The sequence below is a fragment of the Mus caroli genome, unplaced genomic scaffold (assembly GCF_978045245.1).
Source record: "Mus caroli unplaced genomic scaffold, Mus_caroli_1 scaffold_17, whole genome shotgun sequence".
Taxonomy (NCBI): domain Eukaryota; kingdom Metazoa; phylum Chordata; class Mammalia; order Rodentia; family Muridae; genus Mus; species Mus caroli.
Genome location: NW_028227272.1, coordinates 25,183,447 through 25,210,760, shown reverse-complemented (window position 1 = coordinate 25,210,760; position 27,314 = coordinate 25,183,447). Strand labels below are relative to the sequence as shown.

Below are 27,314 nucleotides of genomic sequence, written 5' to 3'. Positions count from 1 at the left end.
CAATTGTCCACATCTTGGCCAAAGGCTTTTAAATGAGTATGTGCTTTCGTTCGAGTGTGCTTAAACATAGGTTATTGGATGCTAGACTAATATGTGACAAGAGCACAAAACCAATTACTTGTTATGTGACAAAATACAAGATTTTTGCCTTAAGGATAATGTTAACAGGGGTATAAATTTGTAAGGTTTATAACATGTGTCTGTTTGCACTCACTTTGAAATACCTTGTTTTTCACTTGAAACATTTGGAATTCAGTTTTTAGAAACCTACTTGAACTCTAATAATATGTATGTTATTAGAAGCCCAATCATTGTTGATAGAAAGTCTAAAGTCCAGGATTTTAACTGTTTATTATTCAAAAAGAGTGTATGTAATAGGAAATTAGTGTAAATTCATTGATATCCAACTTGGTATTGAAATTAAAATAGCAGCTATATGGTAGAGATTATATGAGTTATTGTCCAAGGGGACTTGGTGCCCTGAGGCTTCTCTTTGGAGGCTCAAAGCTCCTTAACATCTAGATTTAATACTGGTTTTGTGATAGATTAATAATTAAAGATATGGAGATTACTTGGTCATTTTGGCTTTGTGCATGTGTACATGTAAATGTGAGTGCACACTGTGAGGATACCTGCATGCATGTGTACATGTGTGTGAAAGTGAGAGGTTAAAGTCAGTTGGTTCCACAGTCATCTTCCACGTTGTATTTTGAGACTGGGAATCTCATAGAACCCGGAACACACTATTTCAGCTGGAGTGGCCAGCCAGCAAGCCTCAGAGATCCCTCTGTCTCTGCCTCCACAGACTAGGGATACAGAGCCCATGCTTTTCATTTGCGTTCTGCAGGGTCTATCCTAGTTTCTCCTGCTTATACAATAAACATTTTACCCACTAAGTCTTCTCCGAAACTCCTCAGCATTGTTTGAAAAGAAAATAATAGCAAAAATTAAACCTCTTCTAAATCTTTCAACTCAGTTCTATAAGAAAACCAGAACATAAAATTGTGCTGTAGTTTGAACATAATAGTAAGTCTGTCTCACTGAGGTTCATGTATTGAAGGCATGGTCTCTAGACTGGCAATATTGGGAGGTAGCGGGACCATAAAAAGGTAGAGTATAGTTGGAATTTCTTAAGTCAACCAGGGGGTGTGATCTTAGGAAGGACAATGTCTCACTTCCTATTTTGTGTAATTTTCATTTTTCCCCATTACTTGTGGGTCAGCAGGTGTGGGGGAGTAAAGGGGGTGGGAGAGAACCTGTGTCTCACCAGAGTTCCAGTGCTCTGGGCGGTCGGACACGGAGGACTAACACACTCTTTCCATGAGGCCCCGGTGGGTGTCTGGGTGTGTGAAGCTATGAATCCAGTCTGCGGGGGGTGGAGAGGGGGCTGTCAGAAGTCTCTGTGCCTCATGGAGGCCAGAGATAACAGGTTCTCAGTCTCAGACATCCCAGATGCTGCTGGACACTGTGGAAGAGCTGAGAAAGAAGTGGGGCTCTCCTCCTGCAGTAGCTCAGTCTGCCCTGGGACTGAAAGGAGAGGACAGCGGGAGAGAGGATGCTGGGTGGTTCCCATGTGGATGAGAGTCCTTGGTCCAGTCCGTGACTGGAGCTCAGGAAGGCCTTCCAACAGGACGTTAGACGAGGATCTTTAGGGGAAAGCCTATCCCATCGTTCAAGTAAGGTAGGCCTTGATGAGCAGAGACAGTCTATGGTTTTAGAGCTTTTTTATAGAAAGGCAGAGAGAAAGAGAGAAGGTAAAAGAAAGAGAGGGGCCGGCCATGGCCACGTGGAGAGAAGGGGGAAAGGGAGGGAGAAAAGGAGAGCTAGAGATAAGAATTAGAAAGGTGAGAGCTTAAGAGAGAGAGAAGGGACCAAGCAGCCCCTTTTTAGTGGGCTGGACTATCTTGCAGTTGCAGGGTAGCTGTGAGGAGGAGTATACCTGGCTATTGTCAGTTAACTGAGAGGGTGGAGTCTAGCTAGAATGCCAGGAGCTTGGGGCTTTGTCTGTGTGACTGATAGTCACAGAACTATGGAGTTGGGGGAATCTGTAGTTTCAGGCACCTGTCTCTGGGAACGTGGCTCACTGTTCCGTCCCTTGTAGAGTTTTCTACTGGGTCTCCAGAGCAAACCTCGCTCACCCAAAATAGGTTGCCTTCCATGGTCCCACAATTACTCTCCCTTTGGTGACACACTATATTAATCCCAGCACTCAGGAGGCAGAGGTAGGAGGATCTCTGTGCATTTGAGGCTAGCGTGGTCTGCAAAGTGAGTTCAGGACAACCAGAGCTCTGTTACACAGAGAAATTCTGTCTCAAAAACAAAACAGAACAGAATAAAACAAAAACAAAAACCAAACCCGACCCGATCCGACCAGACCAGACCAGACCAAACAAAAAAAAACTTCAAAAACAAAAACAAAACCATCATTCTTTCTTCTACCATTTGTCAGGGGCTTTTCCAGCCTTCATAACCACCAGTTCAATAAGCTACCTTTCTTTTAGGCATAGCTTGCTTCCGGGGGTTTATTAGTTTGAAAAACAACCTAATACTGGCCTGAGGGTATAGTTCACAGCAGAACACTTGTCTAGAATATACAGGGACTGAGCTCAGTATTAAAACCTGAAAGAGTTATAATGATATATTTGTGTACTTCTAATACCTGTAATTGGCAATGGGTCAGCTCTTTATTAGTAATACAGGCATGGTGTCATAAAAAGCATGCATTGCTGAGAGCACTGCTGCCAGGTAAGGAACATGGTTTTATTCTCTCATTTTCTCCAGCCAATCTGTAACTCCAATGCTTTTTTATTGAAATATAACTTATACACAATAAAATCCACCTTTAAAACTTAGAGCTCAATGGATTTTAGAATTTCTACAAAGTTGCACAAATATCGGAACTATTTAATTCTGACTCATTTCCATCTCTCCGGGGAAGCAGTCAGTCTCTGCTTTATTCCAACTCTGTGGTAGCACTTGACATCCATTACTTTCCATTTCTAAAATTGTTTGCTTATTATATGCAATACTATAAACCCTGTTGTAATACTTTATATAAGTGGAATCAAATAACACGTAGCATTTCCACCATGTAGCCCAACGATTTTGTGTTTCACTTAAAATAATGTTTTTAAGGCACATTTATATTGTCATATGAGTCAGTATCCCATTGCTCTTATCAGTGAATAGTACTACATTATACATCGATGTCACATTTTGTAGTCCTAGGCATCAGATGATATATATTGGAGCCATATCTGTAATCAATACTGCTATCAATGCTTATGTATATAAAGTTTTATTGGCATGTTTTCACTTCCTCTAGGTACATGGCTAGAAGGAGAATAGCTGGATCATTGCTAGCTGTATATTTATTCTTTTGGGAAAACATCAGGCTATTTTCTCAGCAATTACACCATCTTTTGCCCCCATTTGCAATGTATGAGAGCTACAAATTTCTTCACATGCCTACTCACCCTTACCAATACTCTTAACGAGGCACTTTCCATTGCCACCATATGAAACAGTGGCTCGTAGTCATAGCTTTCCTAGATAGATTCTCAGGACAATTTTCTTAAAACAAAGAGTACTTCAAGAATTCTCATGTTTGATTTTAATATAATCAGCGTTAAGGTACTATTACTATCATTACTGCATTTCTATTTTCTGAGTCGCATCTTTCGGTCACTAATGTGAGATTCATTTTAAACCAAAGGGATTCCTTTAGTGGCATCTTTAACACTGTCTTCAGTAGCTTCCTGCTTCTTGATCTCTTAGCTCTCTCTAAAGTTGGGATGAACTATAAGAATACGGTTTCTACCAACTTTACTCCTGGGTGGTCATCATTTATGGTGTTCTCTGTGTTCCAGTGTGCAATGACAAACACTCTCTATGTCACAAAGAAGTTGGGCATGGGGGATTTTTCTTGCTGGCTAACACCCTACCACAGCTGTTTAGCTTTTGCTTATCTTAGAAGGAGAGGAATTTCATCTTTAGAAAAATTATTTCATTATTTGTCAGATTGAGACATGATTTTACTGTATTGATTAGAAATCTTTATAATACATCATTAGAAAATGAGGCAATTTGAGAGGCAGGGATTTTAACACAATTAAGGGTCAGTTCTACCACTGACTTGTAATTTTCTATTCATGAATCTTTTAAATACTCAATCACGTGTTTTTGAGTTTCTCACTTGAATGATGGTGTTCTTCAGATTTCTTATCGGAATAACAGAGATGTTCTGTGTTTTATTGAGGGCTCATCAATGGCTGTACTTTCTCCTACTGCCTAGCCCTAAGGCTGTTATATCTAAAGTTCTGGTTATTTAAGTCTATCACATTTTAAATCAATTAAAGAAAAAACTTATAGGCATCAAGCAAAGTAGTAGCATACTGATTAGTTTAGGGCACAAGCTTTGGCTAATTAATAGATTTTTTTTGTGCATATTACATATTCCCTTCAAGAACATCCGGTGAGCCTGTGAGGTCTGTGGTTGCATTTTGCTTTTGGTTCCTAGTTCTACTGTTTTAAGCCCATGCAAATGGCCATTAAGAACGAGAATTGGCAGAACACTTTGACTTATAAAATATTGTACTAGATAAGGTTCAGAGCCACCCAATGCTTTAGCCCCCAACCAGTGGCAGCATCTGAGCAGTTGTTTTCTCTGGACTAAACAATGGTTGCCAAAAGAATCTTGCCTTTTGATTTTGTACGATGACTCTATAAATGGCTGCTAACTGAAACTGTGCGGTACCCTCTGACTTGTTCTGAACATTGATTATACATTTGGTATTTATTGGCTTGATTTAAGCATTGCTGAATCATTAATACTTCCTTTCTCTTTTGCTGTGTTTATTTCCTCAGGATGTTTTTACCCCAGAATGCAAATTTAAGGAGTCTGTGTTTGAAAACTACTATGTGATCTATTCCTCAACCCTGTATCGCCAGCAGGAATCGGGCCGTGCATGGTTTCTAGGACTCAATAAAGAAGGTCAAATCATGAAGGGGAACAGAGTGAAGAAAACCAAGCCCTCATCTCATTTTGTACCAAAACCTATTGAAGGTATGAAAGTAACTTTTTGTCTTGCTTGGCCCCTAATTTGTGTGTTAGAACCAGGTCTTCCTGTCAGCTGGTACTTCAGTCTCTGCCTCAAGTGAACCTGATGGAACAAAGATTCAGAGGAAACAATGAGAATTTCCTGAGAAAAAAGAGAGAGAGAGAGAGAAAGCAGAAAATTTTTGCAAATGTATTGTACTCAGAAAAATATGCTTGAATATCAAAGCTAGAAAATTCCTGAATATAGAAATTACTGTCAGTTGCCATTTGGAAAGTAATTTCTTTCTTTGTTGAACACAATATTCAATCTCTTAGAATAACTGAAAAAAAATCAATACTGTTATTAGAGGGCTTAAACTTTTCCAAACAACTCTATAAATATGCTTGATGCTGATCTCTACATACTTTTGAGCAAATATAACAACACTGTATAACAATTTTTTTTATCTTTTGTAAGGAACAATGGCGTGTTGTTTTATTTGATCTGCAGATTTTTTTTCTCATTTAAGACTAAAATTTGCCCTTCCATCATCACCTAAAATAGTATTGACTTTAGTAAAAAGGAATTACACATGATCTGAAAAGAAAACTGTAAATAAAAATTTTTAAAAAATAGTGTTGACTTGTTTCAAATTGAACAGGTGCTTAAGCCTATTGAGGGAAACTATATTTTACTCTCAAAAGGACGATGTTCTCTCCTTGGGATATTGAGAGACCATGTTTACATTCAGTTAAGCTTTCTAGTGAGAACCAAATAATTAATTATGGCCTTGACACTTATCAGCATCACCTGTTAACTTAAATCATGGCTCAGTTTCCTTTTCTGAGGAAATGAAAAAAAAAAAAAAACACCAAGATGGTGCACTGCAAACTTCACTTAGCTTGGCTCGATGGCCTGCAAATGTCACAGACGTAGTCACTTGGAGACTGTGCACAATTCCAGGTGTGTAGTATACAGTGTCTATGAGTATAGCAGTCAAACCCAATCTAGATCCTCCTATGTTCCAAACACTAGATAGAAGGTGACAGTCATCACTTCTGCCTCCTGAGTCTTCTCTCACACCCTAAGTCTTTAGTCATCTAAACTTAGACTTGCACTGCCCTTGGCCTCATGCTTTCTGTATTCCCTGCCCTGATGTTCATTTATTCATCCGCTGGTTAACCTCGGCAAAGGATGAAGCCAGTGCTTCCTACTTCTCTATTGTTTTCTCTCTGCCTTCTTTACCTGAAAAATTAAGCACTGTTTGTTTTTGTTTTTTTTTCTTGATCATGTTGTACTAGATTTTCCTATTGTCCTACTGTCTCTACCCATTCATTCATGTTGCATTATGAATTAACAGAGTATGTTTTATACATTTTCTCATATTTCTGTTTTGTCAGGAGCACTACTTGGCATGCCATAAAAAGAAATTTAACCAGCTAGCTGTCAGTTGAACAAGTGAATGTGTTAATGAACAGAGTAAATGTAAAACCTAAGAACTAGAGTTTCCAGAGGACATAGTCTTAGAGATATGAAATATGAAATGTGGTTACTGATGACAACAGTGCAGTAGAAAAGGAAGCGTGCTTCATGTTATAGAATTAATATTGGTAAATAGAGGAAACACTCTCATTGCCACAGAATGAAATATCATTAAGAACTAGGGCAGTATCATATGGATAAGAAGGGATCACCGAAACAGAACCATTACAGGGCCACTGTAGTTAATGGCAGATTTGTAAGGGCTGAGCACTAAGAAGTAGATACTTTAGAATTTTGCCACAGGAAATATATTCTTTTTAGGAATATTTTTTTTGGCAAATAACACTATTAACTTGTATATCATTTATATTTTAGCAGTTAAGCTGATGTGTTCATTTTGGCAAAAGGAACAAAAGTCCCCTAACAAACATTGGGAAAGCTAGAAAAATATAAAAATCTATGAGGTTATTTATTCTTTATATAAATAGTTGAGCCAAACAGAGCTCCTCCCACTTCTTCCCACCCCACCCCACCCCCCCCCAAGGAAAGATCTATAATCTGTCTCCTTAATTAGAGATGCCTCCTGTACACTGCTTAGTCGAGTTTCCTCTTGGGTCAGATGGCCTGATGTACATTTCCAAAAGAAATGTGTGGGATGACTGTGTTCCCAGTCCCAGACGTTCTTCAGCGTTCTGCTTATTGCTGCAGTTTGTAAAAATAAGGGAAGGTGCAAGCAGACTCCTACAGTGCTATAAACTAGAATTAAGATTGACCTTACACAATACAGAGCCCATGTCAATGGCAAGTTAGTCATGCCAATTATCTCAGAAACTAAATCTGGAGGTGAGTTCTCCAGAGATGGTGCTGTGTTGTCCCAGTTTCAGGGAGCTTGGCTGCATGAAATTTTCACATCTCTTATCTTAATGTTTTTCTGTTATTCCTTAGATCTGTACAGTAAAACTGGAATGATGCACAAATTATGCCTCCAGGTAGAATGGTTGTCTAGACCTGTGCATTGTACTCTCGTCTGAAATACACACACACTGTATGTGATCCTTCCAGTTTCATTACAGTAATTATAGGGCAAGGATTCACTAGAAGAAGGTATTGAAAATCTATACAAGTTTTTATTTGTTTATTTATTTATTTATTTATTTATTTATTTATTTATTTTTATGTCAGCATAGTCTCTAACAGCTGCCATACAATATTAATACCTCACTGGTAACAACTAGACATCTAGCCATACATCTGGGCAGAGGAGGTAGCAAATAATCTTTTAATGGATAGCTTCATACCAAATACATATTCAGGTCTAAGAGGACTGTGGTAAATGCACATGGAGACATCAGTTTCTGCTTCTGGCTTGCATTTTCTTTGGTCCCCTTCCTGGCATCTTTTGGTTGTTTTCGTTTGTTTACTTTTAATTTTGCTTTTGCTCATTAATTACAAGGATTTCTCCTTTATACTGGGGAAAATAGCATTTGTTTTATATCAGATTAGCTAATACTTGAGTTTAGCTCCAAGGTTCTTTGTGTGGTCCATTTATCGGAAGAAACTCTTAGTTGTGAAATACAAAGAATGTGATAAGACTCACTTCTGAAGATGGCAGCTTTGCCTTTTCTCCATCCAAGCTCATTTAATTCCACAGTGTTTTATTTGCATTTTTTTCTTTAAAAAAAGTGTACTTACTTGAACAGTATTAGTTAAGTTTTATAATGCTTTCTTCTTCTAGGTAGAGTTTGAAAGTATGCTTCAGTTATTTTCTCATTTTTATTTCACTTCTATGAAGTAGTTTCTAGTCTAATTTGTTTCACACACCGTGAAGCTGAAGCACAGAAGTCAGTGCACAATTTGTTCCAAGTCATGGAGTCAGTGAGTAACAGAACTGGAGCTCAAACTAAAGCTCTCTGCCTCAAGCAGTCAAGTGCAGTACTTCCATGAACATGGATGTCATGAGCTGGTCAGAGGTCAGGCAGGATGTGGATAGAATATAATTACTAGGCAAGAAGACTCAATACTCTTGAACACGTGTCTACTGACTGCCTCTCCTTTACTTCTTCTGGAATAGATGATGGTGTAGAAATAAATAATAGATTTGCAGATCCTTAGAGAGATTCATGTTCCTTTAAAGTACATGATAAACAAAAATGAGGCAGGTCCTTTATGCTTCATATATGTTCTAATTGTCATTGTGCAAAAGTTTAACTATTCTTTATCAGTTCTCTACACAGCTTTATTTTATAGCATTGGCTTTTTATAACTAAGAAGAATAATTGAGGTCATGTCAGTCTTTTCTTCTTTTTGGATGCAAAGTCCTTCCTACTGGCTTTCCAAAAAATTCTTGCAATATGTACTTAATCAATTTAGTATTCAGTAGGCAGGTTGTATATATTATCTTTATAAAAGTTCACAATTGCCCTAGGCTATTCTCATTTTACAAATGAGGTGACAAAGACTTAAAGCAATTAGGTAAACTGTTCAAGCTCATAGGACTAGAAAAATATGAAAGTGAAATTATATTCCAGGAAGCCAGTGCATAAGCACTTAACCCTACTTTATACTGCCCTGCAATGGGAAGCAATCTATAAATATGTGGCTACACAGAGAAGTCAACAATGGCAATGTAGAAATGCTGTACCATGTTTCCAGTTGTTGTAATCAATCACCAAGAGGAAGAAATTTACAGGAGAAAGAGTTTATTTTTGTTTACAGTTCCAGTTCTAATGGTAGTGAGAGCATGACAACAGGCATCAGGAAAAGGAGGCTGAGAACCCATGTCTTGAGTTGGAAACAGAAAACAGAGAAAGTAATTCCATGTGGGACAAGATAAACTCCCAGAGCCCACCAAACCCCAGTCACATTCTCACTCTAACCTCTTAAACCTTCCCAAACACCATCACCAACTGCAGAGCAGGTGTTCAAATACCTGAAACAGTGGGGGTGGGGGTCTATGTCTCATTCATGCCATAGACTATGGCAAAAAAAAATCACATACTAGGCTGGTTATAAACACAGCAGAGTTAAGACAAGTGTTTATGAAATGATATAAAAGTACATATTGAAGATAAGTACAAGGGACTATTACTTGACTGCCATGTTCAAACAGAGTTAAAAATTTAAAAATGCATTGCCTCCTTGGTGCCTATTATTTTTTAACATATTAATGAAAACTAAAAGAGAAAATTATTTTAAAACTAATAAGATACGGCTGAATTAAAAAAAAAGAACATGAAGCTCCAAAAATCTTAGAAATAACTAACTCAGTGAGTCGCCCGATCCAAAAGTACGCTGCCCACAAGAAGTTCCCTCCACCAGGATAGACACAGTGAGTAAACAGAAAAGACATTCCATGCTAAGGAAACCAGTAGCCATCAGGAGCACTTATACTCACATCAAATAAAATACACTTTGAGATTAAATATAAAGGAAGACAAAGAAAAAGACCATTTCAACAAGGCGATACAACAACTATAATACCTATTATTTTTAATGCACTTAATTTCCCACTATGTAAAATAATTTGAGCTATATGATTTCTGAATTTTTTGACAATGAAATTGTATATTCTCCCCCCTCTACACACACACACACACACACACACACACACATACATTTACAGTTGTTCCTATTTTTAGCATTGTCATTTGGTACCTGTCTAAGAGGTACATTGTTAGTTTGAGAAACTAAACACCTCAATATTATAGAGTTGTTTATAAATTCATCTTTGCATTATACATTAAAGAAAGATATAAATAACTGGTAGGGTCAGGTTTTGGTTAAAATCCCAAGTATAGAATAAGGGTTTATACTCCAGGAGAGAAAGACTCATTCAAGACAGAGTATAGAAAGTTTTCCATACCCTTTCAGAGCACTAATAATGTGTGCTCCATTCAGATATTAGCTTCAGTTAATACCTTAAAATGTAGGAAGAGGACATGATGGGAGGAGCTTGAGAAATGACTCTGCCGGTAAGAACACTAATTGCTTTTCCAGAGGATCCAGGTTCAATCCCCAGCACTCACATGACAGCTCACAAGCAGCTGTAACTCCAGTTCCAGGAGATTTAACATCCTCTTCTGCCTCCTGAGATACTGGCTTCATGCAGTACCTCATAAAACACGAAAGCAAAACAATTATATATATATATATATATATATATATATATATATATATATATATAAAGTAAAATCTAGATGAGAGAGTGAGAGAGGGAGGAAGAGGAGGAAAGAGATGGTTAGATAGGTAGATAGATAGATAGATAGATAGATAGATAGATAGATAGATAGATAGATGATGGATAGATAGATAACAGAGACATCCTATGGGGTGAAGGTATTATTTCATTTCTTCCAATTGGATGAGCAGCACTTTTATAAGTACTTCACTGAAAAACCATAAACTCTGATGGAATCTTGCAATATATTTACCTACAAAACAGTCTAGACACATTTCCTTTATTAAATTAGTGAATGAATAAAGTATATTTTTATGACTTCTTTCTATCATTGGTAATTTGCTATTCACTTATCTACTTGAATCAAAACCTAGGATAAAAGATATTTTCATCATAAACTGCATTTTGAAAGAAAGGGTTTTACTTTTTCATTAATCTCTCCATGGTCTAATTATAAAGCATATAATTGGAAGGTACTTTTGGAAAAGAAATGTGAAATAATAGCCCTGCAAGCGATTAGGAATATAGCTGTTTAAACAAGTGGTTGCTGGGTGTATTATTTTTAATGTTCCAGAAAATCTTTATAAATCTCTAAACCCACTGCTTATACCATTACCACCCTGACAGATCCCAGCACTGCATGATGAATGGGCTGTTCTTTTGTAAAGTAGATTAGCCCTACGTGGTGGAAAGCCAAAGTGTGTTATTTTAATGTTGTGATTGTTTTTGTTTTCTTCAAACTCTTTGACTTTAATACCATTCCTGTGTTGATTTCATTTGAATGTTAAGATTCCTAAAGTTAAAGTTTTCCAGCTAAAGGATCTGTAATTCTTACATAGATAACATGATAATAATTACCTACCCACTTGCTCATTTCCCCTCAGTCCTTCACTCTCTGGTGTTCCACATAATGACGGTGTTAATGAACGGTTGTAGATAACATCTATTGGATGGATTGACTTGGTATTTAAGCCCATACTATGTACACTGCACATAAGCCCCTACTTAGTTGGGTCTTCTCTAGAATTTACAACAATAGCACAGACTCTTTGATTCTCAGAGCATTATCCTGCCATTTATAAATGATACCCCAGATTTAAACTGTCTTTGGGTGACCTCCCCCTTCAGTATCAGATAGAGGGTCAAAGACTCTTTGACAAAGAACAAGATACAAACAGATCATTTTCTCCTCCCTCTTCCTTTAAAAGCTCATTACTCAGTTCTTCCAGGTGGTTGAGTAATTTTTATTAAACTATTGCCCCTGAAAAACAAAGTGTGTGTGTTTGTGGTGTGTGTGTGTGTGTGTGTGTGTGTGTGTGTGTGTGTGTGTGTGTGTGTGTGCACGCGCATGCAAATACATGCCTACCTGTATGCTATCCAAAAAAATTACCATTTTCAACATAGAGTACTGGTGAAAGAAAGATATTACCAAACTTTTTATTGGTTGAAAGCCACCCTTTTAAAGTATTAATTTTTAAATTGGGAATACTAACACATTTCTTTTTATAGAGACAGATAACTAATATGCTTTTCTGTCACTGCCAGGCAATTACATGCCATCCACTTTCTTTGTTAGATATATAATTTTTAATCTTAGCAGAAGAACATCAATTGTTGCATCTTATACAACAGTATCGTGACCATCTGGGGTGTTCTTAAAAGTGACAAACTCTCCAAAGTGACCTGATTAAGTCTGGGTGTGACCTAAGTATGTACAACTTTTAAAGCTGTCCAAGAGGCTCTGATTGTCACCAAATTTGACACTGGGTGTTCTGGACTGAATTTTAGGTTGAATTTCTCAGCTTATTTTGATCCAGTTTGGTCATAAGCATCTTAAATTTATTTAAATTATTGTGACCACTGCATTGAATGAAGTGGAGTAAGGTTTACATCTGACAGTGTATATGCAAACACAACTCTTATCTCAAAAGGGATGAGTGAGTTCTTTATGGAATCAAATATGAGTGATCATGGCCGTGTATCACAGATCTAAGTCACTTTAAATTCCTTATTCAAGTGTAGTAAGAGACTGATGAATTTTTAAAAATAATGAAACAAAGAATGTGGAGAAATTAACAAGGTGGAATAAATTAGCAGAGAGACATCTCTGCTGTAGACTCTGACACTCTTTGACAAAACAGCCTTCTGTTAGTAAAAGCTAAAGGGTTTCATAAGTTAATGCATTCCAAAGGTTCTACTCGTTAGACGAGAGAATGTTAGGTCAAATACAGAAGTGGGCAAAATTGACTATTAATGGGGCTAATGATGCACCCCAGGAAATTGTAATTAGCCTGTGGACCTGAAATATTCTATCACTGAAACTCTGCTCAGTTACCAGGCTTATAGAAGGTTCTGTGAAGTTTGGTTCCTTTCAGGAACTTTCCTTCACAGACACAATGAATTTAAATATCCACATCATGTTACAATTTAAAATTCAGCACTGTTACTCAGATAGGCATGTTTTAACACTAGGTTAATTGCTCTGTGGAGTTGGCAGGTGTAATGCCAATTATTTGGTAACTTGCTCACAAAGTTTAACTTAAGAAATACCAAATAACCAAGAATGAGATGGGTTAGTCCTTATTACTCTTGGCAATTGCTTGCTAAGTAATATTGAGAAAATAATTACTTTCTTCAGTCTTGAGCATCTTTGAGAATGAAATCAATTATGGATTCCATCAGCCTCACAGAAGTAAACTGAGATTTACTTAGCCAGGCCAAGAAATTTTGCCAGATTAAAATAAATTTTTTTTCTTTTTTCTTTAGAAACATGGGCACTGCCATATCTTCTCCTGTCTTGACAAAACGCTATGGGATACAGCATTACATAAAATAAACAAACAAACAAACAAAAACAAGAATCCTCCCCTCTAGTTAGTAGAGCAGAGACTCCTTTCCATAGCTAAACAGTGTATCACCAAAGAGAAGGATGCACAGGATTGCTAAGGCTGTGAAGCTCCACCTGGGAAAATGAAAACCACAAACTTATTTTGATATATATATATATATGTATATTTAAATTGTCTGAAACGAGAGCTAGACGGTGCATGTGCAAAGAGTCTCTTTTGGGGTGAGCCATGCTAAAAGTTAAATAGGAAAATGGACCCCCAAACTTCCCTAGTGCTGCATACTGCTTTAATTGTTGAAGCAATATTCACATTGAATCTTTGGCTCTCTCTCCCTTCCTCCTTCTGTCTCCTCTCCTCACCCCTTTTTGAGTTTTCCTTTCCTCTGCAACCTTTGTAACTCTTCTCAGAATCTTTTTGCTGGTCTCTGAAATCAACCTTTAATGAAATGTCCTCACCTCTTCCCATGAAGAGTCACCCACTTCTGTCCCTCATTTAAACTAGAATGTTGTTTCTGTTCTCTGTTCATGTTAAGTTATCAGTCTTCTCCTGTTCATAATTTCTCAACCTTTGTAACAAACATTTCAGCACACAGGAGACTTTCCTATGGCCTGTTACTTCCAAACCAGTATTTAACCTGCTCCCACAGTTCCAAAAAGATTCCATGGGACACTAATTATGGTGCGAAATTGCTTCACGCTAATTGCCCAAGCTCTTCTATGATCTGCTATTAAGACAGTTAGATATTTTTTTAATGGTACATTAACTTACAGAGCAATTTAACCTTTCCATTTCTTGGAAATTACAGAAGGCCAAAAAAGATTTGATTAAATTGCCAGTAATAAAATAGATTACTCATTTCATTCTTCTTTCATTGAAACTGATAGAAGATAAGGGTTATGAGTTTCATCAAAAACAGAGGCTCTATCGTCTCTATTTGACTGGAGAGTCTGTCAGTAGCCAAGTGCAGTGGCCCTGTAAGCACTCTAACAATCTACTTCATGACAGCTCCCCCGAATCACCACTAGAAGCCATCTTCTTCTCTTCTGCAGTGATGTAAATGGTGTAAATGAGCCACAGCTGTGAAGCTCTGTCCTCTGTTGCACATACTACAGGTTACCCACTTTATTATCTGCAGACTCACAGAAGCTAAATACAAAAGACAGACCAGGGAGGATAATGGAATTTCACTCAGAAGGGGAAATAAAATAGTCATAAGAGGTAGATGGAGGGAGCCAAGATCCACGTTCTGACACTATTAATGACACTATTACTGTTATGCTTGCAGATGGTAGCCTAGCATTATTGTACTCTGAGAGGCACTTCCCAGAAACTGACAGAAACAGATACAAAAACCCACAGCTAAACGTTAGACAGAGTCTTGGGCAAGAGTTGGGGAAGGATTAAGGCAGAGAAGATAGGGTCTCTACAAGAAGACTGAGTCAACTAATCTGGACTCTTTGTGTCTCTCAGAGCCTAAATCACCAGCAGAGGGGCATACATGTGTTGGACCTAGACCCACAAACGTATCTAGCAGAAGTGCAGCTTGGTCTTCATGCAGGCCCCCCCAAAACTGGAGTCGGCACTGTCCCTGATTTTGTTCCCTGACTGTAGATCCTGTTCCCTTAACTGGGCTGTCTTGTCTGGTCTTGGTGGGAGAAGATTTGCCTAGCCCTGCAGTGACTGGATATGACAGTGTGGGTAGGTAGTTAGGGGCAGACTCCCCTTCTCAGAGGAAAAAGGGAGGGGTAGGTGGGGGAGGAACTATATGATGGAGAGACTGAGAGGAGAAAAGAAGTTGTGATTAGGGTTTGAAGTGAATTAATTTAAAAAAACCACCATCTCCTACCAGGGAGAAGGTACCTCATACTCTGGATTTTTTTTCATAAAGAAATAGTGTATTTATTTGTATCTTAGAGATAGTAAAGTATTTTAATTTACTGGGGTTCCAGGAAGTTAGATTTAAAAAGAAAAGAAGGAAGGAAGGAAAGAAGGAAGGAAGGAAGGAAGGAAGGAAGGAAGGAAGGAAGGAAGGAAGGAAGGAAGGAATCAGTAGTGATTTCCAATCTTGGTACTTGTGCATCAGGTGAATGATGGTGGTGATTATTAAATGAGGAGAAATAGAGGAGGAATGGGTTTTCCTGTCAGAATGAAGTTAACAAAAAGCACATCTTCTTGTTATAGAGTTGAGCTGTGTCTAATAAGTCCACAGAGGGGTGCCAGTTAATATGTGTATGTGTGCATTATCTCATTATACCAGCTGCTCCTAGGTGACATTTTAAAACATGGTATGATTTGTTAGACCAGGTTTACACACACACACACACACACACACACACACACACACACACATATATATATATATATATATATACACACACACACACACACACACACACACACACACACATAAACACATACATACAGAACATGGAAGAATGGAAAATCCGCCCCAGTGACACTTGGTTGTTATTTGTTAGAAAACGGTAAGGCCTAGTAGCACATATTAGTTACATTTTCCTTTTAAGATAATAATCTTTCGTGGAAAAACAAAGCAAATTACTTCACACATATCAGAAATCTGGTAGCTTATGGAGGGCTTATAACCACATGTTGTAACATTTCCTCTGTACTGCCATGACCATTGAGCTTTCTGCAGTAGTCAGAGCACACTCAGGAAGTGGCAAATATGTCTGCCTTCCTGGTGTCAATACCATTGCTACCAGCATCTTACAAGTTTCTTCTGTTCCCATTGAAGGGTTAGACTTGCATAGATCCATATATATATATATATATATATATATATATATATATATATATATATATTCTTAGCATATCCTTTGCATTAATGTAGTCTGTAATGTGAGTGTTGTTCTTAGGAACCTGTGCCTATCTTTGTGTTTAAATATGTTGGCAAAGGCTTTTCCACCAAACCTCTACCTCATTGTATCTAGATAGTGCTGTTGAGTCCCTCCCTTCAACCTGCTGTTGTGTTAGAAAGGTACAGTGTTTAAATGTAAAGAAAGGTCAAGATGAGGAAGAGAGAACTTAAGGCATAAACCAGAGCAGGTGAGTAGGGAGAAGGAAAGAGCTGAGATAAAACATGCTTTGATTTGAACTTGATGCTAAAGAACCAGTCTTGAAGCCCTAGTCTCTCCGTACAGTTCACTGAAAACCACTGTAGCCGAAGGCGTGGCAGAGGAATACTGACATCCTATCACAGAAACCTTATGGGGGTGAGAAAGGACCAAAGGATTCTTTGTCCACTTTCTGCACCTGATTACTGAACAGAAAGAAAGGAAGCTGCAGGATCAAGGACAGCATTGAGAGCCAGATGTAACAAGTAAAAAAAAAAAAAATCAATTTCTTTCTTTCTCTTTTTCTTTTTCTTAGATGTTTTCTTTATTTACATTTCAAATGTTATTCCCTTTCCTGGTTTCCCCTCCGAGAAAACCCCCTATCCCCTTCCCACTCCACTTGCTCACCAACCCACCCACTTCTGCTTCCTGGTATTGGCATTTCTCTACACTGGGGCATAGAGCCTTCACAGGACCAAGGGCCTCTTCACAACCCTGAAACTGGGGGATTGAAGCTATTGACAAAAATGTGTTAGGTATGGCCAGAAATACAATCAGAATTGGTTTCCCACCAAACATGTTAAATCATTCCTATTGAAAATAATGTTCACTAGGGGCTGGACTGGTGGCTCAATGGTTAAGAGCACTGACTGCTCTTCCAGAGGACAGGGTTCAAGTCCCAGCACCCAAATGGCAGCTCACAACAGTTCGTAACTCTATTTCCAGGGGATCCACCATCCTCACACAGACATACAAGCAGGCAAAACTCCAATGCTCATACAATAAACTAGATAAATAAGTATATTTGAGTGTATTACAAGTATCATCCACAGCTTCTGGATGAAGACAGTTAGTTTCTTATACTCCACAACATCTCAAATTGTCACAAAGGAGGTCACTGAATCTGGGCTTAAGCACAGGAGACAGGAAAGATACCGGAGTTTTGTTTCATTTTGTTTTCACATTTTCCAGTTTAGGATTTTTTTTTTTCTTGTTAAAAAAAGAGAGAATGTCACTCTTTACCCTCATACCTAAAACAGACCAAGATGTACTGCACAAAGGGTGCAGGAAAAATATCCATGAGAATGTATTAACATAATATTTGAACTTCTAAAACAAAATAAATTTGTTCTTGATGAGATAGTAGCTCTCTGTAACAGAAAACCCTCCCTTTAACAATAATTGTATTTGATCTATGACAATTGATCTAGTTACTTTCTGGCTAATAGAGAAAAGTTTAAATTCGGCATGTGCTCATAACTGTTTTTGAATTGTGCCCAGGAGTCATGGAGTTTATATCACTAGCAGAGATAAGGTCTAGACGGATCCCTAAACATGGCTCCTTGGACTTCTTACTGCAGTTTTAATGGTTACAGATTAACAAGAGAACACCACATTCTGCTCTGATGCTTGTATGAAATCGTGATTAATTCTTATCATAGGCTCTGTGATTGTCATTTCCTATCTGGAATACATTATTCTGAATTTATCATTATTGTTTGTCTTGACTTCCTAAGGTCTAAATTAAGCCCCTTCCAAATGAAAGCACATATTAACTAGCCTGAGTAACAAACAAACAAATAAACAAACAAAAAACATATTGCAATTGCAGCCAAAATTGGAACTTGGGACATCCACAGAAGATACAGGTCTCAGATGCATAATGAATCCGGAGCTAGATTTGCTCTTTTTGAATCTGAAAGTGTAGTTACAGGGAACTAAACGATTGATGAACCCTTTCAAATGTGTTTCTTCGGACAGTTGTACTGTGAGATTCAGATTTTTTTCTTAACTAAACTGACTGGCTGAATTCATGCCATGTAAATAATTTTGATTAAAAATGATTGAATTATTAATTTTTCTAGATACTTGATTATTTGATAGGTGGACATGTTATTTATTCTCTATTTACTATGAAAATTAGACTGGGGTATAATCACATATAGTGATCAAGTTTTCTAGTTGTCAGGATGGAATTTGATAAGGCCTGAGGCTACGTAGTCCTAGGTCCCTTCTCTCTTACCACCTCCCTATGTGATTTTATCCCTGCTTATGTTTACCTTCACAGTATATTTAAAGGAGGGTTGTTTATATTGTAATTGTTCATAGATCAAATAACTAACCTAAGTAAGCAATGCAGTCCTAGAATTTCTCACTGAATCCTTGAATCTGCTTCCCAGGAGTATATTCTCTAGATTATATCACAGTTCCTCACTCGTTAGTTTCAATACTGTGACATATTTCTTATTACCGGGAAGAGGGTGGATATACACAGGTTAATAAGAAATCTATTTACTTCATTTCGCATGTTTGAGTGTTTCCTTGGCAGGTATGTAAGGGCCTTACACTGTGTGCATGCTGGTGGCTGAGAAGGCCAAATGAGAGTATCAGATTCACTGGAACTAGGATGCCACATGGTTCTGAACCACTGCGTGGGTTCTGAGAACCGAACCAGAATCCTTCACAAGAACAATTAAGTGTTCTTAACTGCTGAGCCATCTTCCCTTACACTCGGGGCAATTAGGGTGTTTTTAATTGTGAGAAAATATAAGAAGAGAATTTACCACTGCAGTGCTGTTAACATTGATCTGTCCTTTACAAGCCATCACCAGCATCCCTCCCCATAATTATGGGTATGCAAAATATGTTCAAGTGCCTTTTTGTTTTCCTTTTTTTTGTTACATATCCAGAATTGCAGCTGTGGGTGCCTTGGGAATCTTGTGTGTAATTGTCTTAACAATCATCATTTCTTAAAGTGGCTGTACCGTCTTTCATTCTGAGCAACAAAACATATAAGTGTTCCAATGTCTTCATACTCCCGCCCACACTTGTTAGTTTCCACCTACTCATTTTAGCAAATTGATAAGGTATATATTTTCAGAACCATTTCTTAACCACACTAGCAGTATTTAGTAAAAGAAAGACCAACTTAAATATTGAATAATATGCCACCATAATAATGTAAACATAGCCTATATTAACCCACCGGATCTTGTTTTGATCAAAACTTGTGCCTAGACATTTGCATCCTGGCTCTGCCACTGCTCACCTCCTGACACTAGGGAGGTCAGTTGCTTTATGATTAAAAAAAAAATAAAGATAACAATTTCTGACCTATGATGATCACAGCATTATTGTTACTAGTAAATGAGAAGATCAACTTAAACTGGTGGGTAGCATTTTACATTTCAACTTATATATTTGTTGGACACCTTGTGATCCATCTCTCCTCCAATTCTTCCAATCTTTATCCTGAAGTATTCAGAAACTGGGCTCACAGAGAATTATCACAACGCCTGGAGATGGCCATTATCACACAGGAATGCTTGCCCTTTCCCTGTCCTTTCTCTTAACACTGTAATTGAATCGAATTGTGCTCTGTAAAGTAATTTTAGTCCTAAAATTTGATTGAGATCTCTATCCCTCTACTGGTTACCTGCTCAAGTTCAATGTTTTGCTGAATCCCAGGACTTACAAATGATAATGAAAAAGGAATTGGTTTAATAGAGCTCTCTTTCCCTCACTTTATTCCCCCTCACCTCTGCCCTCCTTCCCTTCTTCCCTTCCTCTCTCCCTCTTTCCCTACCTCTCCCTCCCAACCTTCCTCTTTTCCTTCATGCCTTGCTCTCCATTTCTGCACTTGCATGCAGTTTCTCACCCAAATTCACTTTGTAAGCAGCAAGCAAAAACTGGAATACCCATTTTCACTTACCAAGTAAAGGAGAGACAGTTTCTTTCAGTGAGCTGGAAAACACGCCTGATGGCCATTTTGTTTATTAAAACACTGATTTTCTTATTCAGTTTAATGGAATATAATGGGGATAGTGATTGAGTTAGCCTAAAAACAAAATTGCAACTTCTGTTTGGCATTAAGATTTACTTTTATAAAGATTTATTAAATTTTACTTTTATAAATTGTAAAATTCCACAGGTCAGTTTAGACATTTCTTTGCAGACTCAATTTCAGGGATGGCTAGTAGGCTTCGATTATTGGAAAAATTATCTCCATCAATCATTTTAGTGCCAATATTTGTATGTTCACATATGAAGTACTTTATGTATACATGAGGAATAGCAAATACATAAAAACAAAAGTCCAAAAATATAACTTGGTAGAACCAATATAATGAGAACAGAAGGAATATTGTAATTTTATTAAATGCAATTATATAAATGTATTATTTAGTGATAGGCAGTATCGCCCTTCAAGTACCCTACATTGAAGTAATCTGTGGCCCTGTATTTTTTTTCTGGGTATTTAAACACAAAGGGTTTTTTTTCCCCCATTGACATTATAATTTAGTGAAGAGTGTGGGTTTTCATAGCTGATTACATGATGGAATTCTAAAAACCGCTTCATGGCATCCTGCGAATTGCTTTCTAATGGAACCACTTCATTAGCTTTGAGTTCCCCTGTGCATTAGCCAGTCACAGATAAGTGGATATATTATGCACAAATAAAAGTTTGCTTTCACCTTTGAGATTTGATATGTTGCTCTACTTCTCTCATAACAGAAATACAATTAAGAGCTAGTACACTTGAGGGACTTTAAGAATCTACATGGATACACTGTAAGGATTTTCCAATATTCTTTCTGTTGCTTTTGTCAAAGACAGGACATTGATCTCACTATCAGTAAACATCAGAATGAGTTCTCTGAGCAAGTAGTGCATAGCTTGCCTACAGGTTTTACTGTCCCACTTCAACCAATCACATTTGGAGATACTTAAAATACTTAAAATTAAAAAAAATATATATATATATTTAAAAAATTCATTGAAAAATACATGTGAAATACTCTTATTGAAAGACATTGAATAAGCATATTCCATTGCTATATTCTGTACTCCTAAGAGAGTGTGTATTGTATTTCACTGACATCAGCAATACCTGCAAGCTTATTAAAAATGAAGTATCTCAAGCCCACCATAGAACTAATGACTCAAAAGTCACATAGTAAAAATATCCCTACTTAGTATAAATGCACAGTGCCACATACTACTAAATGCACTAGAGGAAACTTGAACTAGTGTTTGCATTTTTTTAGTCTATGTTTTGGATGTGGTGTAATGGCTTTGGCTGTTACTATATCCTCTAAAATATGTTATCTAAAAATTTAATGAATAGTGTTATTTTTTCTTGATCATTTTAACTATTTGTTATCTGCTTATGCAAATAGAAGTGCCAATTTTCTTTTCAGTTAAAAAAAAGTGTGTCTGAGTTGATACTGTCAATAAGCAGCTGAGTCAGCCTGTGGACCAAATAGTACAGTTTCCAAAGATGTGTAGTACTCTCCATTCATACTCAACAGAGGAAACTACTTGATGTTGGAGACAGCATTCAAGTTACTGAATCATTGTTGTGATGACAGACAGAATAGACAAAAATACTTATTTGTTCTTATTTCAAGAGGGAAACTCCTGATGCTTAAGTTGCTTAAGTGAAATATGCCAATGTAGACACATTTGTCTCTATTATAATAACAGCCCAGAGAAGCAAAAGGAGTCACTATGGTGATTTATCTTGTAAGAATAGCTGTGAACTGGGAAACCTATCCATGCTAAGCAATAATTGAGCAACAGCCATAATAGCTCACAGATGACAACCTTAGCCCAGACAAAGATGAGAGGATACGAACTTAATGATAAGTTGAATAATCACACTCCCTGTTGAAGAGTGGCAAAGGAGAGGGCTTGATTTCTTGGTTTGTGTGAAGAAAGTCTGGGCCAATTGAGGAAATGCATTGATATTTTTCTAATTCTCAATCCTCATTCAAATATGACCTCTCATGAAGGATGCTGTGAAAATTGGAGCTAAAAATTTATGGCTCCAGCAATGTCATAAGTTTTGCAATGGAGTAAAGATTAGGAGCATATCAAGAAATATCCTCCTCCAGAAACTAGGCTTTAGGATAAGGATTTTTTTTTGAAGCAAAAATTGTCTAATTTTAACTACTGTTTCAGTTTTCTCCTTTCAATAAGAGTCATATATATATGTGTTAAGAGACTAGATAGATTCAAGCATTATCTTCCACAGAACAGAACAACTGCCATGTCTGCAGTGATTGTGTCTGATTGAAGCAGAAATTACCATGTGTTAGTACTAAGGTTATCTATCACTAATACAGCATTTGAGAGAAGAGCTGATGATAACAGTGAAAATATTTTAAAATCAAATTTGAGAAATTCATTGAAACTAGATTAATGTTGATCATAATAAGTATTTTTTTTTTTAATTTTGCCTTCCAGTGTGTATGTACAGAGAACCATCACTACACGAAATTGGAGAAAAGCAAGGACGCTCAAGGAAAAGTTCGGGAACACCCACCATGAATGGAGGCAAAGTCGTGAATCAAGATTCTACATAACCTAGCCAAGAACTCTTCCGTTCTTCCCTCCCCTCCCTCTCCCTTCTTCTCCCTCCCTTCCCCCATTTTCTCCAGTATATCTACCCAACGAGAGAGAGAAAAAAATAAAACAGCATCACAGGACTTAGTAGCTGAGATTCTGCACTCAAAATCTTCCTTTGTGTAGGACAAGAAATTTGAACCAAAGCTTGCCTGTTGCAATGTGGTAGAAAATTCACATGCATAACAATTATTGCACATAAGAGCAAAGGAAAAAAATAAATTGGACTCCACAAACATTAAATTTAACTGTGTTGTTATTAACAGAGGGCTAATTGTAATGAGGACAGGGTATAATGCAGACTAAGCACAGCCATTGAATGGATGTAAAAGGTTTGGAAAGTCACTTAAAATGTTGTTGAATTGTAAACCTTTTTAAGTTTTAGAGCATTCTGAAGTGTGCAGATTTGTTTCATGTTTGTATTTTCTTTACACTTCTGTCCATTATATGCAATTACATCCTGTTTCCAGGGTATTCTTTCAATCATAAAATTGAATATGTCAAAATTATATTCTTCTAATATCTGTTAGACATATAGCCAGGGACCAACTTGCATAAAGAAAAGTTTTAAACTCATTCTTGATGTTACTCTTGATGTTAGTAATATTTTTTTATTTAGAAAAGAAACTCTTCTGTTGAATTTCATCATATTAGCTGATTTAATTACCTTGTAAAGAGCTTCACATTCTTTAAGGAGAATATTATATTTTTTATCTAGGTATTGATCTGGAATTTTATTATTTTTTTTAGGCATTCAGTGAAAAGGGTTTTAATGTATTCCTGAGGAGACTTAGGGAACTAGCTGGCATCCGGTGAAGAAGCACAGGCTTCTTGCATTTTCCATACAGCCGTAGTGTAGGTATCTTTGAGTGTGTATGTGAATGTCTAGCTGTCATAGAAAGTTGATTTTTTTTTCTAACCATATCTTGCAGCAGGAGAGAAGAAAGGTGGGTTTTACAGAAGGAAATAAGTATGAAATACAGACTCAAAGCAAAATTTAATTGCCTTTTTACATTGCCAGAGTTTTGTGTGTAGGTTGTTTTTTAAACTCTAGAAGAAATTAGAAGGTATGACTGTGAAAATTCTACCTTACCATCTATGAACCAAGTGGCATGTTTGTTGGATTTATCCACATTTATAAGTCTAGTTTGCAATAATTCTATGTTCTAGAAAACAGAAGATAACTAGTTAAACATGGATTTTTCAAGGGACAGAGAGAAAAAATGTGGAATTAACAGCTTTGGTTTCAATAGACAGGGTTTTGTGGGTGGGTTTGGGTCATGAAAAAGAACTCCACATGAGAGCAAGAACACTATTAGAACTCTGAAGTACTAGAAAACATTAACAAAGCTATACCACAGCATTGAAATTACTAGACTTACTTCGCCCTGGATATCAGGAATGGTGTAGAGAAATCCAAATTCAAAGAGACCAAACCAGAATGTTAAAAATGTTTGCAGCTTTATGGATATCATAATGAGAAGACGTACGCATGTAACTTCTCCTATATCTCTACTGTCCAGCATGTATTATTCCAACTATGACTCCCTAAAATACATACTTTGCAGAAGATCTAAGCCCTCACTTCAAACCTTCCCATGGGATGCTGTATTCTATTAAGGTCAACATAATGTCTCCCTCTACACAAACATTATTCTTTGGTGTGACTCTTGCCCTATAAATTATCTATTTATGTTCTCTGGAGGGTGGCAGAAAGTTTACTGGGGTAATTTTCCCATAAAGCATAGAAGAATAGAGGTTATGCACAGAGACAAAGCTTTTGGACAGATTTTAAATCAGAATATATGTAAAGTAAAAGATACATGTAATGTGTTTATTATGCATATATATACATATATATGTGTATATATATTATATGGAATGTTGCTTTCTTAGGAAAAGTACAGCCATGTAAAGACACACATTCAGAAGTTGTACTCATTGTCACTGTTGATCCAACTTGATCATAAGTACACCTGTCACTTCCAGGACCAAAAATTTCCCAAGCACAAAGCCTTATTTTCTTTTAAAAATAAATAAAGAGACTTCAACAAAATGGATCATAGGCTCTTTTAAAGGAAAGTGCCTGGAGTTTAAGGTGATATGTTTACTCAACCATAGTGCACTGAGGGTCCACAGGAAGTGTAATTTCTGGAAACCACAATTGCCCATCTCTCTGAGGATTTCATGATAGCAATTTAACTTCATTATTTATTAAAATAAAATGCTGATATTAATCTCTAATAAAATCCCTTCTCTATTTTCAGTGGTTGTCCATTGTTCATCATTCAGATACCTTTGTCCCAATCCTATCAATAGTTAAAAAGGAGCTTTCTAAGCACTCAGTCTGTCTCTAGTTTGCCCTCCATATCATGGTAAGGAAATGTATATGTATTTTTGGAAATTGACTTTGCATCATTTGCACCTGATTTCAAGAACGAATTAAAAGCCTCACATTCTTTTTTTTCGTAGACCTGAAAAAGAAAATGTTTAGCACAATGTTGATTTGCTCACTTTCTGGTTGCTATTGAAGTATATCAAAATCATCAATAGAACCAATATTCATTGTATTGGGTTTAAAATATATGAAAAATACAAATATATAACCATTAGATTTCATTTTTAAAATATGGGTCAGGTTCAATGGTTCGTTTTCAGCTTTATTCCATGTAAAATGTTTCTTCACTCTGACAGTCTTTGTTCTATTGCCTGCCTTCAACTCACCTATCACCTGTGCTTTCATTTTAGTGAGGGTTCTCTTTTTGTTGTTTCTAAAACAAGGCAAGGGGATAATCCCAGGAAAGGATTCTAGTAGAGAACTTTCGGAGCCCTTATTAGGTTTTAAACAAATGGGTTTGATAATATTAACCAAACTTCCACGAGTCTCACAAAATGGCTCTCTGGTCAATATTCTTTACTTGATATTTTAGCTAGATATTTGAGGTCTAGAACAAATGGTGCTGAAGTTCCATCTTCTAGCTTAGAGACCTTGTTCTTCAGGAGACTGAAACACAGTAAGCCATCATTTTCTTGATCAAATTGATAGTTTTGGTTTTGAATTACGTATATGAAGTTTTAGGACATATTTTTAGCCATTGTGGATTGGCACAGGGAATAAACAATAAGACAATGTGACTCGTTATGGACCTCAATCCAATCTAGAAATTTATACAGAATAACTCTTCTACCTAAGAAAATGGAAATGCTGTTGCTCGGTATTATTATTTTTTTTTCAGTTTGTGATTTGTCATTGCTACAGGGAAGTGTTGAAAGTAGTCCAACAAAAGGACAGATTGTATCTTGTTTGTTGTGTATTAAATGGTCCTTAAACCAACCTGGGACCCCAGATTGCTTAATGAAGAATATGATTACTTCAACATTGATTTATGTTTTAAAACATAAACCCAGAATTAGAAAATCTTTCCTTATACCCTGTGACTTAGAGTACGAGGCCTTGCTTTTGAGAAGGTTTTCCATGAAGTAGGTTGATTTCTTCTGCACAAGGTGAGAAACAGTCAAACTTAAAAATTCCCTGCTCATTTTAATGCCATAAAAGACTGAGGCCATTACTCTGTCATAGACTGTAAATAGCATTTTTTAAAGCCAGAATCACATTTAAAACTGTGGATTGTTCTACAAATATATATGTGTATATATACATATGCTTCTGAAATGAGGCTATATTATATAAAGTTTTTATTTGCTCTGTGATCTTTCATTAGGTAGTCAAAAATAAAGAGATTCGAATGCAAAACTTTATATATAAATGTATATTTCTATTGATAGTGCTAATTGCCACCTTATAATAAAAAAGAAACAGGTGGGAACAATACTAAAGCTCATGCCAGTGCCGAAGGTCGGTGATTTTTAATCCTCTCTCATGCACTGATAGCTTTAAAGTCTATAGTATTTCTTAGAAGGCTATAATTCCCTGTAGAAATCTCAAGGTGATGTTGAAAGTCTGGCTGAGGGAGAGTCAAAGGAAGTGAAAGGCTGATCCTGATAAGGATATTTTGAAGTCCATATTTAAAAAATCAAGATTTTAGTCCAAATAGAATGGAGATTGCTAGTGTTCACGGGTGATATACTGAGCTTCATTCACAAATAAAAGCAGGACAAAGAGAATACTTAACATCACAGCAGCATTCAAATAGTGTGATAAACATTGCATCATTAGTTTTACTAGTGGAAACAATGAGCTGATGTTTCTTTGTCTTTGCTCCAAGCACAATTTAATGACAGTAGCCTTCATTTTACTCAAAGTCATTTAAAAGTATAAAATATA

The 27,314-nt window shown here is 36.8% G+C and overlaps 1 protein-coding gene across 4 annotated transcripts in view; it reads left to right on the top strand.

The window, feature by feature from the left end:
* Fgf12 (fibroblast growth factor 12) overlaps positions 1 to 25,295 on the top strand; it is a 589,814-nt gene extending 564,519 nt beyond the window's left edge. For all 4 annotated transcript variants that reach the window (XM_021184731.3, XM_021184729.3, XM_029470638.2 and 1 more), the window contains 2 exons: positions 4,867 to 5,065; positions 22,871 to 25,295. In XM_021184731.3, the coding sequence (XP_021040390.1) occupies positions 4,867 to 5,065; positions 22,871 to 22,989 (318 nt within the window). In that variant the 3' untranslated portion in view covers positions 22,990 to 25,295. The remainder of the gene's footprint in view (positions 1 to 4,866; positions 5,066 to 22,870) is intronic.
* Positions 25,296 to 27,314: the final 2,019 nt, after the last annotated feature.